This window comes from Lepisosteus platostomus, chromosome 5 (assembly GCF_059453375.1).
Source record: "Lepisosteus platostomus isolate fLepPlt1 chromosome 5, fLepPlt1.hap1, whole genome shotgun sequence".
NCBI lineage: Eukaryota > Metazoa > Chordata > Actinopteri > Semionotiformes > Lepisosteidae > Lepisosteus > Lepisosteus platostomus.
In genome coordinates this window covers 1036026-1052399 of record NC_142615.1, presented here as the reverse complement: position 1 = coordinate 1052399, position 16374 = coordinate 1036026, and the positions used below count along the sequence as shown (strand labels likewise).

At 57.6% G+C, this 16374-nt stretch overlaps 2 protein-coding genes and 1 long non-coding RNA gene across 7 annotated transcripts; 2 read left to right on the top strand and 1 right to left on the bottom strand.

Moving 5' to 3' along the window:
- Positions 1-2131: 2131 nt before the first annotated feature.
- rnf5 (ring finger protein 5) lies at positions 2132-6469 on the top strand. The gene is made up of 6 exons (XM_088632012.1): positions 2132-2311; positions 2642-2660; positions 2947-3059; positions 3335-3389; positions 4718-4829; positions 5712-6469. The coding sequence occupies exons 1-6, from the start codon at positions 2136-2138 to the stop codon at positions 5831-5833; spliced, it is 597 nt and encodes a 198-aa protein (XP_088488138.1). The 5' UTR covers positions 2132-2135; the 3' UTR covers positions 5834-6469.
- On the bottom strand, positions 6330-7160 carry LOC148662337 (uncharacterized). Of its 4 annotated transcripts, none has more exons than XR_015936762.1 (4): positions 7059-7160; positions 6841-6953; positions 6628-6800; positions 6330-6469 (listed from the first exon to the last, which is right to left on the bottom strand). It is a non-coding gene; the product is annotated as an uncharacterized LOC148662337 (long non-coding RNA). The 4 variants fall into 4 exon arrangements; XR_015936763.1 differs by having other exon boundaries at positions 6841-6903; positions 7025-7155; XR_015936761.1 differs by having other exon boundaries at positions 6841-6901; positions 7063-7126.
- Positions 7161-7773: 613 nt separating this feature from the next.
- Positions 7774-14978, top strand: slc39a7 (solute carrier family 39 member 7). Of its 2 annotated transcripts, none has more exons than XM_088631915.1 (8): positions 7774-7933; positions 8928-9404; positions 9521-9689; positions 10413-10496; positions 10600-10746; positions 10986-11123; positions 11790-11986; positions 13425-14978. In XM_088631915.1, exons 2-8 carry the CDS (start codon positions 8937-8939, stop codon positions 13677-13679), a joined length of 1458 nt encoding a protein of 485 aa, XP_088488041.1. In that variant the 5' UTR covers positions 7774-7933; positions 8928-8936; the 3' UTR covers positions 13680-14978. The 2 variants fall into 2 exon arrangements, with proteins under 2 accessions (XP_088488041.1, XP_088488042.1); XM_088631916.1 differs by having other exon boundaries at positions 7821-7994.
- Positions 14979-16374: the final 1396 nt, after the last annotated feature.

Genomic DNA, 16374 nt, shown 5'->3' with positions numbered 1-16374 from the left:
GCCCAGGCCCGGGGGATTCTGGACGGGTGGAGCGGGACCTCGGCGGCGCACACCGGCGCGCTGGTCCCGGGTCCAACCCCCGGGGGCGCTGTCTGTGTGGAGCCTGTATGTTCTCCCCGCGCTCGCGTGGGATTGCTCCCGCGGTCCGGTCGCTTCTCTGAAGAAATGACCCTGGTGTGTGTGTGTGTGTGTGTGTGTGTCCAGTGACGGACTTGTGTCCCGTCCAGGGTGTTGTCCTGCCTTGCGCCCGTTGCCCGCTGGGATAGGCTCCAGCACCTGGCCAAAGCGACGGACCCGAGAGGGGGGAGAGGCCAAAAGCCTGCTGGGAAATGTAGTTTTGTCACCTGGGCCTGTCGGGGCGAAGCGACCGTGCTCGCGGCCTCCGTTCTCGCCATTACTTACCCAGCTGTCCAGCGGCAGAGCTGCAGAGTGACGGACATCCGCGGCGTCCAATCGCCGGGGCAGGTCGGGCGATACCGCCCCTCCCCCACCCCGGCGCCCCGCCCACCTGCCCCCCGTTTGAGGCGGCGAGGCCGAATTGAGTGGCGTGACGTCTACCCAATCGCCTTTAGAAAGAGAGGCGGTTCTCCGGCAGCTCGTCCAATCATGTCCCAGCGAAAGGGGCTCAGGTTTGAGTGGCGGCAGGATTGTCCAATGAACATCCAGATCCGATGTCGGAGGGAAGGATGCTCGCTGGTGGGCTACCGTACACTGTTAAAACCTCGTTTCCACATTTCAGCGCAAAGAAAGATCGTCTTAGCTCCGTCTACTTAACACTTCTTTCCAAAGACGCTGGAAAACCGAGTCGCTTCATACACGCTAGAGCAGTGTCGTCTCGTCCTGTACAGAAGAAAAGTCGCACACAAATGTCGGGATGAACGTCTGTTTAATTAAATTCATGATACAGACACATTATTCATGAATATGGATTTAATTTAAATAGACAGATAGCTCCAATCACGTGTAGGAGTTTGATACACTTTGATGAACTGGGGTCTTTTGTTTCTGACAAACCTGACAACGTTTCTCCTTCTCTCACGGCAAAAAAACACAGTACAGCGCAGTACAGCCCAGTAGGATCAGGGTAAAAACACAGTACAGTGCAGTAAAGCCCAGCGAGATCAGGGTTAAAAACACAGTACAGTGTAGTACAGCCCAGTGAGAGCAGCGTAAAAACACAGTACAGCGCAGTACAGCCCAGCGAGATCAGGGTTAAAAGCACAGTACAGCGCAGTAAAGCCCAGTAAGAACAGGGTAAAAACACAGTACAGTGCAGTAAAGCACAGTAAGAACAGGGTAAAAACACAGTACAGTGCAGTACAGCCCAGTGAGATCAGGGTAAAAACACAGTACAGTGCAGTACAGCCCAGTAAGAACAGGGTCAAAACACACTACAGTGCAGTAAAGCACAGTAATAACAGGGTAAAAACAGAGTATAGTGCAGTACAGCCCAGTAAGAACGGGGTAAAAACACAGTACAGTGCAGTACAGCCCAGTGAGAGCAGGGTAAAAACACAGTACAGCCCAGTGAGAGCAGGGTAAAAATACAGTACAGCGCAGTACAGCCCAGTGAGATCAGGGTAAAAACACAGTACAGTGCAATACAGCCCAGTGAGAGCAGGGTAAAAACACAGTACAGCGCAGTACAGCCCAGCGAGATCAGGGTAAAAACACAGTACAGTGCAGTACAGCCCAGTGAGATCAGGGTTAAAAAACAGTACAGTACCGCGCAGTAAAGCCCACTAAGAACAGGGTAAAAACACAGTACAGTGCAGTACAGCCCAGTGAGATCAGATCAGGGTAAAAACACAGTACAGTGCAGTAAGAACGGGGTAAAAACAGTACAGTGCAGTACAGCCCAGTGAGAGCAGGGTAAAAACACAGTACAGCGCAGTACAGCTCAGTGAGATCAGGCTTAAAGCACAGCACAAGTGTGGGGAACCTGAATATGATAAAAACAGAGCGCAGGATAAACGCATTTCTGAAAGAATCGCGACCCATTCATGCTCGACGCGAGTGCCCTCGCCAAGCCGGGAGGCGCCTCTACTCGGTGAATTACGGGCCCGGCGTGTCACCGGCGGAAACCGGAAGAGACCGGAGGCGAGCGAGCGAGCGAGCCAGGCAGGTAAACAAACATGGCGGCGGAGCCCAGGCGCACGGCGGACAGCGGTCCGGCCGAGGACGGCGACCGGGGCGGGACGGGAGGCGGGCTGGGCCGGGACACGGAGCGCGACCGGGCCACCTTCGAGTGTAACATCTGCCTGGACACGGCCAGGGACGCGGTGATCAGCCTGTGCGGACATCTGTTCTGGTGCGAGCTGGGGTCGGGGCTCAGAGGCAGCGACACTGTCTGTGTGTGTGTGTGTACACAGAGAGAGGTGGGGGTGGGGAACAGGCTGCCCAGCCCTGTGGTTGAAGCCGATACCCTGGCTTCTCTCCAGACACAGCTGGGTGAGCTCCTCCAGTCAGGACAGGAGGCTCTTCTGTACACAGAGGGGGGTGGGGGAGTGGAACAGCTGGATGAATTCCTCTGATCAATTAGCTACTGACCCACCAAACGGGTCTAATGTGCATAGTGACTTCTTGTTTGTAACCTTTCTGAAATTAAATGCAAATCTCTTTGCTTTCTTTCATGAAACAGCTGGCCATGTCTACACCAAGTAAGTGTTTTTTTAATTTCTTCCTTGGTGTATGTTTAATGTAACTTTCAGTCAGTTTGTCTCTCTCCCAGTACAGTGTTCATGTACTGGAGTGTCCAGTCAGTGTGTCTGTATGAACCCCTCTCTCTCTCAGTGCAGTGTTCATGTCCTGGAGTGTCCAGTCAGTGTGTGTGTATGAACCCCTCTCTCTCAGGTCAGTGTTCATGTCCTGGAGTGTCCAGTCAGTCTCTCTCTCTCTCAGGTCAGTGTTCATGTCCTGGAGTGTATTAACCCCTCTCTCTCTCAGTGGTTGGAGACCCGCCCCAGCAGACAGCAGTGTCCAGTGTGTAAGGCCGGGATCAGCCGGGAGAACGTTATTCCTCTGTATGGAAGAGGGAGCTCAAGTCAGGATGACCCACGGTACTGTCCTGTCCTGTCCTGTCCGTTGTGTGTCCACTGTGCGCCAGTGTCTGTCTGAGTGAAGTGGGGCAGGTTTTTAGTGCTCATAGACTCCAGCTGCACAGCAGTCCCTTCCTTTCCAGGTTTTACATCTGACCCGTTGTCTAGTGGTAACAGTCGGACCACAGAGCACTGCGAAACCCGGTCTTCTGAAAGACTCAGGAGGTTTCCTGTTTTCCAGTTGTTGGTATCTTTGCTCAGCTTCATGAATTAACTCTTTCTTGGTGTTTTTATAGATTGAAAACTCCTCCTCGACCTCAGGGACAGAGACCAGAGCCGGAGAGCAGAGGGGTGAGTCACTGAGTCAGGGTGTCTGTATGAACCCCTCTCTCTCAGTGCAGTGTTCATGTACTGGAGTGTCCAGTCAGTGTGTCTGTATGAACCCCTCTCTCTCTCAGTGCAGTGTTCATGTACTGGAGTGTCCAGTCAGTGTGTCTGTATGAACCCCTCTCTCTCAGTGCAGTGTTCATGTACTGGAGTGTCCAGTCAGTGTGTCTGTATGAACCCCCCTCTCTCTCTCAGTGCAGTGTTCATGTACTGGAGTGTCCAGTCAGTGTGTCTGTATGAACCCCTCTCTCTCTCAGTGCAGTGTTCATGTACTGGAGTGTCCAGTCAGTGTGTGTGTGTGAACCCCTCTCTCTCTCAGTGCAGTGTTCATGTACTGGAGTGTCCAGTCAGTGTGTCTGTATGAACCCCTCTCTCTCTCAGTGCAGTGTTCATGTACTGGAGTGTCCAGTCAGTGTGTCTGTGTGAACCTCTCTCTCTCTCAGTGCAGTGTTCATGTACTGGAGTGTCCAGTCAGTGTGTCTGTATGAACCCCTCTCTCTCTCAGTGCAGTGTTCATGTACTGGAGTGTCCAGTCAGTGTGTCTGTGTGAACCCCTCTCTCTCTCAGTGCAGTGTTCATGTACTGGAGTGTCCAGTCAGTGTGTGTGTATGAACCCCTCTCTCTCAGTGCAGTGTTCATGTACTGGAGTGTCCAGTCAGTGTGTGTGTATGAACCCCTCTCTCTCTCAGGTCAGTGTTCATGTACTGGAGTGTCCAGTCAGTGTGTGTGTATGAACCCCTCTCTCTCTCAGTGCAGTGTTCATGTACTGGAGTGTCCAGTCAGTGTGTCTGTATGAACCCCTCTCTCTCTCAGTGCAGTGTTCATGTACTGGAGTGTCCAGTCAGGGTGTGTGTATGAACCCCTCTCTCTCTCAGTGCAGTGTTCATGTACTGGAGTGTCCAGTCAGTGTGTGTGTATGAACCCCTCTCTCTCTCAGTGCAGTGTTCATGTACTGGAGTGTCCAGTCAGTGTGTCTGTATGAACCCCTCTCTCTCTCAGTGCAGTGTTCATGTACTGGAGTGTCCAGTCAGGGTGTGTGTATGAACCCCTCTCTCTCTCAGTGCAGTGTTCATGTACTGGAGTGTCCAGTCAGTGTGTGTGTATGAACCCCTCTCTCTCTCAGTGCAGTGTTCATGTACTGGAGTGTCCAGTCAGTGTGTGTGTATGAACCCCTCTCTCTCTCAGTGCAGTGTTCATGTACTGGAGTGTCCAGTCAGTGTGTGTGTATGAACCCCTCTCTCTCTCAGTGCAGTGTTCATGTACTGGAGTGTATGAACCCCTCTCTCTCTCAGCCCTTCCAGGGTTTCGGTGACACTGGGTTCCACATGTCCTTCGGTATTGGTGCGTTTCCCTTTGGTTTCTTCACTACAGTCTTCAACACCAATGACCCGTTTCACCGCGCAGGTACAGTGTGTCTGTACAGGAGTGTGTGTGTGTCTATACAGTGTGTCCAATAAGAGTCTGTACAGGAGTGTGTGTGTGTCTATACAGTGTGTCCAATAAGAGTCTGTACAGGAGTGTGTGTGTGTCTATACAGTGTGTCCAATAAGAGTCTGTACAGGAGAGTGTGTGTGTGTCTATACAGTGTGTCCAGTAAGAGTCTGTACAGGAGTGTGTGTGTGTCTATACAGTGTGTCCAGTAAGAGTCTGTACAGGAGTGTGTGTGTGTCTCTACAGTGTGTCCAGTAAGAGTCTACAGGAGTGTGTGTGTGTCTATACAGTGTGTCCAATAAGAGTCTGTACAGGAGTGTGTGTGTGTGTCTATACAGTGTGTCCAATAAGAGTCTGTACAGGAGTGTGTGTGTGTGTCTATACAGTGTGTCCAATAAGAGTCTGTACAGGAGTGTGTGTGTGTGTCTATACAGTGTGTCCAGTAAGAGTCTGTACAGGAGTGTGTGTGTCTATACAGTGTGTCCAGTAAGAGTCTACAGGAGTGTGTGTGTGTCTATACAGTGTGTCCAATAAGAGTCTACAGGAGTGTGTGTGTCTCTACAGTGTGTCCAGTAAGAGTCTGTACAGGAGTGTGTGTGTGTGTCTCTACAGGAGTGTGTGTGTCTGTACAGGAGTGTGTGTGTGTGTGTGTCTGTACAGGAGTGTGTGTGTGTGTCTGTCTGTACAGGAGTGTGTGTGTGTGTCTGTCTGTACAGGAGTGTGTGTGTGTGTCTCTACAGGAGTGTGTGTGTCTGTACAGGAGTGTGTGTGTTGTGCTCTCAGTATCATGAGGTTATATAGCGACTCTCCAGCTGGAATCTGTTCTGATTTGGGGGTTCTCTTCCTCGCCCCCAGATACTCCCCACCCAGGCGGCGGTTACCCGGACAACGGTAACCCCGGCAACGGCAACAGCTGGCAGGACTCCCTGTTCCTCTTTGTCGCCATCTTCTTCTTCTTCTGGCTGCTGAGCATCTGAGGGCGGGGGGCCGGGGGGGCCGGGGGGGCGGGCGAGGTGTCGTCCTGCGGGGGGGCGCCCCCCCCTCCCCTGGCGTGTCTCGGCGGCGGGCGCCGCGACCCCTGACCCCTCTTGTATTAACACGCCCGCCGCGCGCGGTGACGCGCTTGTGCGTGTGGGCTCTGCGTCCGCGCCGCTCCAGAACCGGAAGGTCCGGACCGGACCGCCGGCACCTCGGTCTCGGTACCGCCCCCCCCCCCCCCCCCCGGCCTGTCCCAGAATCCCCCTCCCCCTCGATGCGGGGGGCCCGGGGTGCTGGGGGGCCTTCTCTTATTTCCTGTGCTTGTTTGTTTGTTGTCAATCGAAATGGTTTTAACCCTTCGGGTCTCTTCGGGGTCGGGGGTCGGGGGTCGGGGGTCAGCCTGGCTCTTATCTTCATTGACTCGTATCTTAAGGACTTCATCGTCTGTCTTAACTAACCCCCCCCCCCCCTCTGCTCGCGGGGCTTTTGGGGCGTCCCCTCACACCCCTGGGGCGATGTTCCTGCGGGCACGGGGCAGATGGTCTCGTCCCGCGCCCCCAGAATCTCAGCGTTCGGTCTCTGGTCACACTCGACCAGGAGGATCAGACTGTGGAGCCTCTCACACACACACACTCCTCACACACACACACACACACACACACACACACACACACACAGACACTCCTCTCACACACAAACACTCACAAACACTCCTCTCACACACAAACACTCCTGTCTCACACAAACACTCACAAACACTCCTCTCACACACAAACACTCCTCTCTCACACACACACACAAACACTCCTCTCACACACAAACACTCCTCTCTCACACACACACACACACAAACACTCCTCTCACACACAAACACTCCTCTCTCACACACACACACAAACACTCCTCTCACACACAAACACTCCTCTCACACACAAACACTCCTCTCTCTCACACACACACACACTCCTCACACACACAAACACTCCTCTCTCTCACACACACACACTCCTCACACACACAAACACTCCTCTCACACACACAAACACTCCTCACACACACACACACTCCTCTCACACACACACACACACACACAAACACTCCTCTCACACACAAACACTCCTCTCACACACAAACACTCCTCTCTCTCTCTCACACACACACACACACACTCCTCACACAGACACAAACACTCCTCTCACACACAAACACTCCTCACACACACACACACTCCTCACACACACATGTGCACGAGCAAAGTATTAAATATGATGGAGGTGATTTGTCAATATTATCTGTATATTTGTAATAAATGTTATTCTATTCATAGCTGATGTCTCAGTCTTATTCAAGGAATCCAGATTAATCCCAGTGAAAGACTAATCCAGCTCCCAGTCCAGCCTGGAGAGTCTCGGTCTCAGAGTGTCGGTGGAGTCTGATTATAATCCCAGTGAAGAACTCATCCAGCTCCCAGTCCAGTCAGTCCAGTCCAGCCTGGAGAGTCTCAGACTGCTCTGTCAGTGTCAGTGGAGTCTGATTATAATCCCAGTGAAGAACTAGTCCAGCTCCCAGTCCAGTCAGTTACAGGTGGGGGATTAGGGGTAATTACGTCACTTATCGACTACACTGCTCTGTCCGTGCCCTGATTTTCACCTCATGCTGTCGCTCTGAGGCAGCCCGTTGGCGGTGTTCAGCTCAGCTCAGCTCAGCTCAGCTCAGCTGGCCTGGACCCACAAACGCGCCCGGAACCAAAGCGCCGGCGGTCGCCGCGCCAGCCCGGAACCGGAGCCTTGACGTACCGCTCCCTCCTCCCCCACCAGCCAGCCAGCCGCTGCCGACAGCCCCGTGTCCCGCCCCCCTTTGTCTCCGCCCCCCGCATCCGGCATCCGGCATCCGGCATCCGGGCCACGGGCGTCTCGCGAGATCTCCGCCGCCTTTGCCCGGCTGTCAAGGGGGGGGGAGGGAAATCTCGCGAGAGTCTGTGTTGGCTGCTGTGCCACGTCTGTGCCGAGACAGAGAGAGAGAGACAGACACGGCGAGCCGGAGTACCGCGCATCAGAAACCCGGCTACACGTACTGGGGCGGCCTGCTTCTCCGGACCGGTGAGCGAGCTGTCGCAGACACACACACACGTCCGGGCTCAGGGTGACCCTCGCCGGGGAGGTGCGCTCATTTATCACACACAAACACACACACGCACCCGTGCTGATGCGAGAGTTTGTCTCTGTGTGTGTGTGTGCGTGGATGCAGACACCCAGGAGTTCATGTTCCTGCGGCGCGGGCGCCTCTCCCCGGCTCGGAGCGGGTTTATCCGTGTGGAGAGTCCGGCAGGGCCCCGGGCCGGGGGACACCCGCTGGCCAGCGCAGGTCCATCAGAGGTGTTGCTATCAGTAGGACTTGGGATGGTGCTGGTGTGCTTGTGATCTTACAGGGGTGCAGGGGTCGAGGGGTGTCTCCCAGGTGGGGTTACTGGTGTACAGTGATCGCTGTGCGTCTCACTGGTGGGGTTACTGGTGCACAGTGATCGCTGTGCGTCTCCCAGGTGGGGTTACTGGTGCACAATTGTCTCTGTGCGTCTCCCAGGTGGGGTTACTGGTGGAGACTGATCGCTGTATGTCTCCCAGGTGGGGTTACTGGTGCACAATGATCGCAGTGTGTCTCCCAGGTGGGGTTACTGGTGCACAATGGTCTCTGTGCCTCTCCCAGGTGGGGTTACTGGTGCATCTCCCACGTGGGGTTACTGGTGCACAAAGGTATCTGTGCGTTTCCCAGGTGGGGTTACTGGTGCTCAATGGTATCTGTGCGTCTCCCAGGTGGGGTTACTGGTGCAGACTGATCGCTGTGCGTCTCCCAGGTGGGGTTACTGGTGCACAATGGTATCTGAGCGTCTCCCAGGTGGGGTTACTGGTGCACAATGGTATCTGTGCGTTTCCCAGGTGGGGTTACTGGTGCACAATGGTATCTGAGCGTCTCCCAGGTGGGGTTACTGGTGCAGGTCCCCTCCTGTGTGCAAAGAGCTCTGTGACCCGCAGGCCGGGGTGGTTAGTTAGCGTTAATTACAGGTCCAGTCCTGTCTCTCTCTCTCTCTCCCCCCAGGTGTGAAGGATGACATTGGCAGGGAGAGGCGCAGTGCGCCTGTCTGTCCTCTGGGCGGCGCTGTTCGCCGCCGGCGCCCTCCTCCAGCCCGCGCTCTCCCACTCCCACTCCCACTCGCACGGGGGCGGCGGCGGCGGCGGCGGCGGCTGCCACGGCCACTCGCACGGGGGGGGGAAGATGCACCACGGCGCCAGCAAGTGGAGCGCCGAGGCCAACCTGCCCTCGCACGGGGATTCGCACGCCCACTCGCACGGGGATTCGCACGCCCACTCGCACGGGGATTCGCACGCCCACTCGCACGGGGATTCGCACGCCCACTCGCACGGGGATTCGCACGCTCACTCGCACGAGGATTCGCACTCTCACGCTCACTCTGAGCCCCACGCGCACTCTCACTCTGAGCCTCACGCCGACGGGAGCGAGAGACGGGAGAGAGGGGCAGGAGACAGCAGGAGCACGCTGGAGCTGTGGACTCAGGTACGGAGAGAGAGAGCGCGAGACCGACACCGCCGAGCTCTGGTCGGCTGAGAGGCGCCAACCCGGCCCGTCCCGTCCGGTTCTGACCCGGGCCTGTCCCCTTCTGACCCGGCCAGGCTGTGGGCGCCACCCTGCTGATCAGCGCGGCTCCCTTCCTCATCCTCTTCCTGATACCGGTCCAGTCCAACACCGACCAGCACCAGAACCTGCTGAAGGTCCTGCTGAGCTTCGCGTCCGGGGGGCTGCTGGGGGACGCCTTCCTGCACCTGATCCCACACGCGCTGGGTGAGCCTCCGGGTCTGTGTGAGGGTCTGGACTCCTCTCTCTGTGTGAGGGTCTGGACTCCTCTCTCTGTGTGAGGAGTGTCCCTGGGGTCTGTGTGAGGGTCTGGACTCCTCTCTCTGTGTGAGGAGTGTCTCTGGGGTCTGTGTGAGGGTCTGGACTCCTCTCTCTGTGTGAGGAGTGTCTCTGGGGTCTGTGTGAGGGTCTGGACTCCTCTCTCTGTGTGAGGAGTGTCTCTGGGGTCTGTGTGAGGGTCTGGACTCCTCTCTCTGTGTGAGGAGTGTCTCTGGGGTCTGTGTGAGGGTCTGGACTCCTCTCTCTGTGTGAGGAGTGTCTCTGGGGTCTGTGTGAGGGTCCGGACTCCTCTCTCTGTGTGAGGAGTGTCTCTGGGGTCTGTGTGAGGGTCCGGACTCCTCTCTCTGTGTGAGGAGTGTCTCTGGGGTCTGTGTGAGGGTCTGGACTCCTCTCTCTGTGTGAGGAGTGTCTCTGGGGTCTGTGTGAGGGTCTGGACTCCTCTCTCTGTGTGTGAGGAGTGTCTCTGGGGTCTGTGTGAGGGTCTGGACTCCTCTCTCTGTGTGAGGAGTGCCTCTGGGGTCTGTGTGAGGGTCTGGACTCCTCTCTCTGTGTGAGGGGTGTCTCTGGGGTCTGTGTGAGGGTCTGGACTCCTCTCTCTGTGTGAGGAGTGCCTCAGGGCTCTGTGTGAGGGTCTGGACTCCTCTCTTTCAGAGCCTCACTCGCACCACGGTGAGGAGGGACACAGCCACTCCCAGGGCCAGGAGGAGTCAGGTGACCATGGACACTCCCACTCGGGTATGATTGACGGGCGGGCGGGGGGGGGTGTTTCCTGGAAGCGGGTGCAGACTGGGGGATCAGCAGTGTCTCAGGCGGCGCTGTCCCCTCCCTCCCCCTGCAGGTGGCGCTCACGGCCACATGATGTCGGTGGGGCTGTGGGTGCTGGCCGGCATCGTGGCCTTCCTGGTGGTGGAGAAGTTTGTGCGCCTGCTGAAGGGGGGGCACGCCCACTCCCACGCCCACTCCCACGCCCACTCTCACGCCCACGGTAGGTACAGGTCACTGTCCCCTCTCTCTCCCGGTCCCCTCTCTCTCTCCCGGTCCCCTCTCTCTCTCCCGGTCCCTCTCTCTCACTGTCCTCTCTCCCGGTCCCTCTCTCTCACTGTCCCCTCTCCCCCTCTCTCTCCTGTCCCCTCTCCCCCTCTCTCTCCTGTCCCAGTCCCCTCTCTCTCTCCCGGTCCCTCTCTCTCCCGGTCCCTCTCTCTCAATGTCCCTCTCTCCCCCCAGGAGCCCCGGAGAAGCTGGAGAAGCCGGAGGAGCCGGAGGAGAAGGGGGGGAGGGTTGAGCAGGAGGGGGTGAGGCAGAGGAAGACCGACAGCCAGGCCCAGGAGCAGAGGAAGGAGCAGGAGGTGGAGAGACAGACAGGTACTTGAGGGACAGTCTGTGGAAGCTGGTCTCGCGGTGTGTTCATGGGCTTCTGTCTCTCTGTACAGATAATGGGGTTTCGGGGCGTCTGAGCCCGTCTCTCTGCCTGTACAGATGTCAAGGTTTCGGGGTGTCTGAGCCCGTCTCTCTGCCTGTACAGATGTCAAGGTTTCGGGGCGTCTGAGCCCGTCTCTCTGCCTGTACAGATGTCAAGGTTTCGGGGCGTCTGAGCCTGTCTCTCTCCCTGTACAGATGTCAAGGTTTCGGGGCGTCTGAGCCTGTCTCTCTGCCTGTACAGATGTCAAGGTTTCGGGGCGTCTGAGCCTGTCTCTCTCCCTGTACAGATGTCAAGGTTTCGGGGCGTCTGAGCCTGTCTCTCTCCCTGTACAGATGTCAAGGTTTCGGGGCGTCTGAGCCTGTCTCTCTCCCTGTACAGATGTCAAGGTTTCGGGGCGTCTGAGCCTGTCTCTCTCCCTGTACAGATGTCAAGGTTTCGGGGCGTCTGAGCCTGTCTCTCTCCCTGTACAGATATCAAGGTTTAGGGGTGTCTGAGCCTGTCTCTCTGCCTGTACAGATATCAAGGTTTCGGGGCGTCTGAGCCTGTCTCTCTCCCTGTACAGATGTCAAGGTTTCGGGGTGTCTGAGCCTGTCTCTCTCCCTGTACAGATATCAAGGTTTCGGGGTACCTGAACCTGGCGGCCGACTTCACCCACAACTTCACGGACGGGCTGGCCATCGGGGCGTCCTTCCTGATCAGCCCCGCGGTGGGGGTCGTCACCACGGTGACCATCCTGCTGCACGAGGTCCCACACGAGATCGGAGACTTCGCCATCCTGGTCCAGTCGGGCTGCACCAAGAGGAAGGTACTGTCCACTGTCCCCCTGTCCACTGTCCACTGTCCACTCTCTCTCTCGCCATCCTGGTCCAGTCGGGCTGCACCAAGAGGAAGGTACTGTCCACTGTCCCCCTGTCCACTGTCCCCCTGTCCACTGTCCACTGTCCACTGTCCACTCTCTCTCTCCCCATCCTGGTCCAGTCGGGCTGCACCAAGAGGAAGGTACTGTCCACTGTCCCCCTGTCCACTGTCCCCCTGTCCACTGTCCACTGTCCACTGTCCACTCTCTCTCTCCCCATCCTGGTCCAGTCGGGCTGCACCAAGAGGAAGGTACTGTCCACTGTCCCCCTGTCCACTGTCCACTGTCCACTGTCCACCGTCTCTCTCTCGCCATCCTGGTCCAGTCGGGCTGCACCAAGAGGAAGGTACTGTCCACTGTCCCCCTGTCCACTGTCCACTCTCTCTCTCGCCATCCTGGTCCAGTCGGGCTGCACCAAGAGGAAGGTACTGTCCACTGTCCCCCTGTCCACTGTCCACTGTCCACTGTCCACTCTCTCTCTCGCCATCCTGGTCCAGTCGGGCTGCACCAAGAGGAAGGTACTGTCCACTGTCCCCCTGTCCACTGTCCCCCTGTCCACTGTCCACTGTCCACTGTCCACTGTCCACTCTCTCTCTCCCCATCCTGGTCCAGTCGGGCTGCACCAAGAGGAAGGTACTGTCCACTGTCCCCCTGTCCACTGTCCACCGTCTCTCTCTCGCCATCCTGGTCCAGTCGGGCTGCACCAAGAGGAAGGTACTGTCCACTGTCCCCCTGTCCGCTGTCCCCCGTCTCTCTCTCACCATCCTGGTCCAGTCGGGCTGCACCAAGAGGAAGGTACTGTCCACTGTCCCCCTGTCCACTGTCCCCCTGTCCACTGTCCCCCGTCTCTCTCTCGCCATCCTGGTCCAGTCGGGCTGCTCCAAGAGGAAGGTACTGTCCACTGTCCCCCTGTCCACTGTCCCCCTGTCCGCTGTCCACCGTCTCTCTCTCGCCATCCTGGTCCAGTCGGGCTGCACCAAGAGGAAGGTACTGTCCCCTGTCCCCCGTCCCCCGTCTTTCTCTCGCCATCCTGGTCCAGTCGGGCTGCACCAAGAGGAAGGTACTGTCCACTGTCCCCCTGTCCACTGTCCACTGTCCCCCTGTCCACTGTCCACTCTCTCTCTCCCCATCCTGGTCCAGTCGGGCTGCACCAAGAGGAAGGTACTGTCCCCTGTCCCCTGTCCCCTGTCCCCCGTCTCTCTCTCGCCATCCTGGTCCAGTCGGGCTGCACCAAGAGGAAGGTACTGTCCCCTGTCCCCTGTCCCCCGTCTCTCTCTCGCCATCCTGGTCCAGTCGGGCTGCACCAAGAGGAAGGTACTGTCCGCTGTCCCCTCTGTCTCTCTGTGTCCCCTCCGCTGACCGCCGTGTCCTCTCCCCCTGTGTCCAGGCCATGCTGCTGCAGCTGCTGACCGCCCTGGGGGCGCTGGCGGGCACCGCCTGCTCGCTGCTGGCTGAGGGCGCGGGCGCCACGGCGACCGCCTGGGTCCTGCCCTTCACAGCGGGGGGCTTCGTGTACATCGCCACGGTGACCGTGCTGCCCGAGCTGCTGCTGGGCCAGGCCGGCCCGGCCCAGTCCCTGCTGGAGGTGCTGGCGCTGCTGTTCGGGGTGGGCATGATGGTCCTGATCGCCGAGTACGAGTGAGGGGGGGGGATACCGCGGCCCACCCGCGGGAGCGCTGAGCACAGACTGACCGGAGGGGGAGGAGGAGGAGGAGGAAGATTATTTTTGTTACTTCTTTAGTTGTCGTTTCTGAGGTCACGGTCTGTCTGTCTTCTGGGGGGCTCAGTGCCGGGGGGGGTTGGGTGCCAGTGTTTGGGGTCAGAGGTCACAGTGTCATGACTGCAGACACACACACACTGACTGACCCCTCCAGGACCAGGACTGGACACACACACACTGACTGACCCCTCCAGGACCAGGACTGGACACACACACACTGACTGACCCCTCCAGGACCAGGACTGGACAAACTGACTGACCCCTCCAGGACCAGGACTGGACACACACTGACTGACCCCTCCAGGACCAGGACTGGACACACTGACTGACTGACCCCTCCAGGACCAGGACTGAACACACACACACTGACTGACCCCTCCAGGACCAGGACTGGACACACTGACTGACCCCTCCAGGACCAGGACTGGACACACACACTGACTGACCCCTCCAGGACCAGGACTGAACACACACACACTGACTGACCCCTCCAGGACCAGGACTGGACACACACACTGACCCCTCCAGGACCAGGACTGGACACACACACTGACCCCTCCAGGACCAGGACTGGACACACACACTGACCCCTCCAGGACCAGGAGTGGACACACACACGGACTGACTGACCCCTCCAGGACCAGGAGTGGACACACACACTGACTGACTGACCCCTCCAGGACCAGGAGTGGACACACACACTGACTGACTGACCCCTCCAGGACCAGGAGTGGACACACACTGACTGACCCCTCCAGGACCAGGAGTGGACACACACACTGACTGACTGACCCCTCCAGGACCAGGAGTGGACAGCCCTCTCTTCACAGTTCTCCGCAAGGTGTGCATCTCGGGCTGTGCCCTGTGTGTGTGTGTGTGAGTGTGTGCAGACACACCCGTGTGTACAGACAGGAAGTACCGGTCTGGTTGCCCCGGTAACGTCGGAGCCCTCGTGTCTGTCACGAGGGCTCGCACGTGTGCTCACCACACCCCTGCCCACAGTGCACTGCTGCCAGCTGGGGGCCGCCGTGGGGTTTTGTGTGAGAGAGGGGGGTCCCGTCTCCCTCAGCCCATTCCAGCCCCCTCAGGGGCGAGAGAGAGAGAGAGAAGTGGCTGACTAGCTCGTCTTTAGCCTCGTGGTTTTATTTCATTTTGGATGGTGTGAATTACTTTTCTTTTCTTTTGTAAAAAAAAAAAAGAATAAAATGTCACAGAAGAATAGTTCCTGGTTGTACGAGGTTATTGTCGTTTTACCCATACGCAGGTCTGTGGTATAACGCACTCCCAGTGCGCAGCAGTCTGATCCGCTCCAGGTGTGACAGTGCTGTCAGTCAGACTCCCAGTGTGCAGCAGTCTGATCCGCTCCAGGTGTGACAGTGCTGTCAGTCAGACTCCCAGTGCGCAGCAGTCTGATCCGCTCCAGGTGTGACAGTGCTGTCAGTCAGACTCCCAGTGCGCAGCAGTCTGATCCGCTCCAGGTGTGACAGTGCTGTCAGTCAGACTCCCAGTGTGCAGCAGTCTGATCCGCTCCAGGTGTGACAGTGCTGTCAGTCAGACTCCCAGTGCGCAGCAGTCTGATCCGCTCCAGGTGTGACAGTGCTGTCAGTCAGACTCCCAGTGTGCAGCAGTCTGATCCGCTCCAGGTGTGACAGTGCTGTCAGTCAGACTCCCAGTGCGCAGCAGTCTGATCCGCTCCAGGTGTGACAGTGCTGTCAGTCAGACTCCCAGTGCGCAGCAGTCTGATCCGCTCCAGGTGTGACAGTGCTGTCAGTCAGACTCCCAGTGCGCAGCAGTCTGATCCGCTCCAGGTGTGACAGTGCTGTCAGTCAGACTCCCAGTGCGCAGCAGTCTGATCCACTCCAGGTGTGACAGTGCTGTCAGACTCCCAGTGCGCAGCAGTCTGATCCGCTCCAGGTGTGACAGTGCTGTCAGACTCCCAGTGCGCAGCAGTCTGATCCGCTCCAGGTGTGACAGTGCTGTCAGTCAGACTCCCAGTGCGCAGCAGTCTGATCCGCTCCAGGTGTGACAGTGCTGTCAGTCAGACTCCCAGTGTGCAGCAGTCTGATCCGCTCCAGGTGTGACAGTGCTGTCAGTCAGACTCCCAGTGCGCAGCAGTCTGATCCGCTCCAGGTGTGACAGTGCTGTCAGTCAGACTCCCAGTGCGCAGCAGTCTGATCCGCTCCAGGTGTGACAGTGCAGCAGTCTGATCCGCTCCAGGTGTGACAGTGCTGTCAGTCAGACTCCCAGTGTGCAGCAGTCTGATCCGCTCCAGGTGTGACAGTGCTGTCAGTCAGACTCCCAGTGCGCAGCAGTCTGATCCGCTCCAGGTGTGACAGTGCTGTCAGACTCCCAGTGTGCAGCAGTCTGATCCGCTCCAGGTGTGACAGTGCAGTCAGTCAGACTCCCAGTGCGCAGCAGTCTGATCCGCTCCAGGTGTGACAGTGCTGTCAGTCAGACTCCCAGTGTGCAGCAGTCTGATCCGCTCCAGGTGTGACAGTGCTGTCAGTCAGACTCCCAGTGCGCAGCAGTCTGATCCGCTCCAGGTGTGACAGTGCTGTCAGACTCCCAGTTCGCAGCAGTCTGATCCGCTCCAGGTGTGACAGTGCTGTCAGTCAGA

Coding starts and splice junctions, on each gene's coding strand:
- rnf5 (XM_088632012.1), top strand. CDS start 2,136: ATGGCGGCGGAGCCCAGGCGCACGGCGGACAGCGGTCCGGCCGAGGAC. Junction 3,060..3,334: donor TCAAGTCAGGATGACCCACG/GTACTGTCCTGT, acceptor GTGTTTTTATAG/ATTGAAAACTCCTCCTCGAC. Junction 3,390..4,717: donor CAGAGCCGGAGAGCAGAGGG/GTGAGTCACTGA, acceptor TCTCTCTCTCAG/CCCTTCCAGGGTTTCGGTGA.
- slc39a7 (XM_088631915.1), top strand. CDS start 8,937: ATGACATTGGCAGGGAGAGGCGCAGTGCGCCTGTCTGTCCTCTGGGCG. Junction 10,747..10,985: donor CGCCCACTCTCACGCCCACG/GTAGGTACAGGT, acceptor CTCTCCCCCCAG/GAGCCCCGGAGAAGCTGGAG. Junction 11,987..13,424: donor CGGGCTGCACCAAGAGGAAG/GTACTGTCCACT, acceptor CCCTGTGTCCAG/GCCATGCTGCTGCAGCTGCT.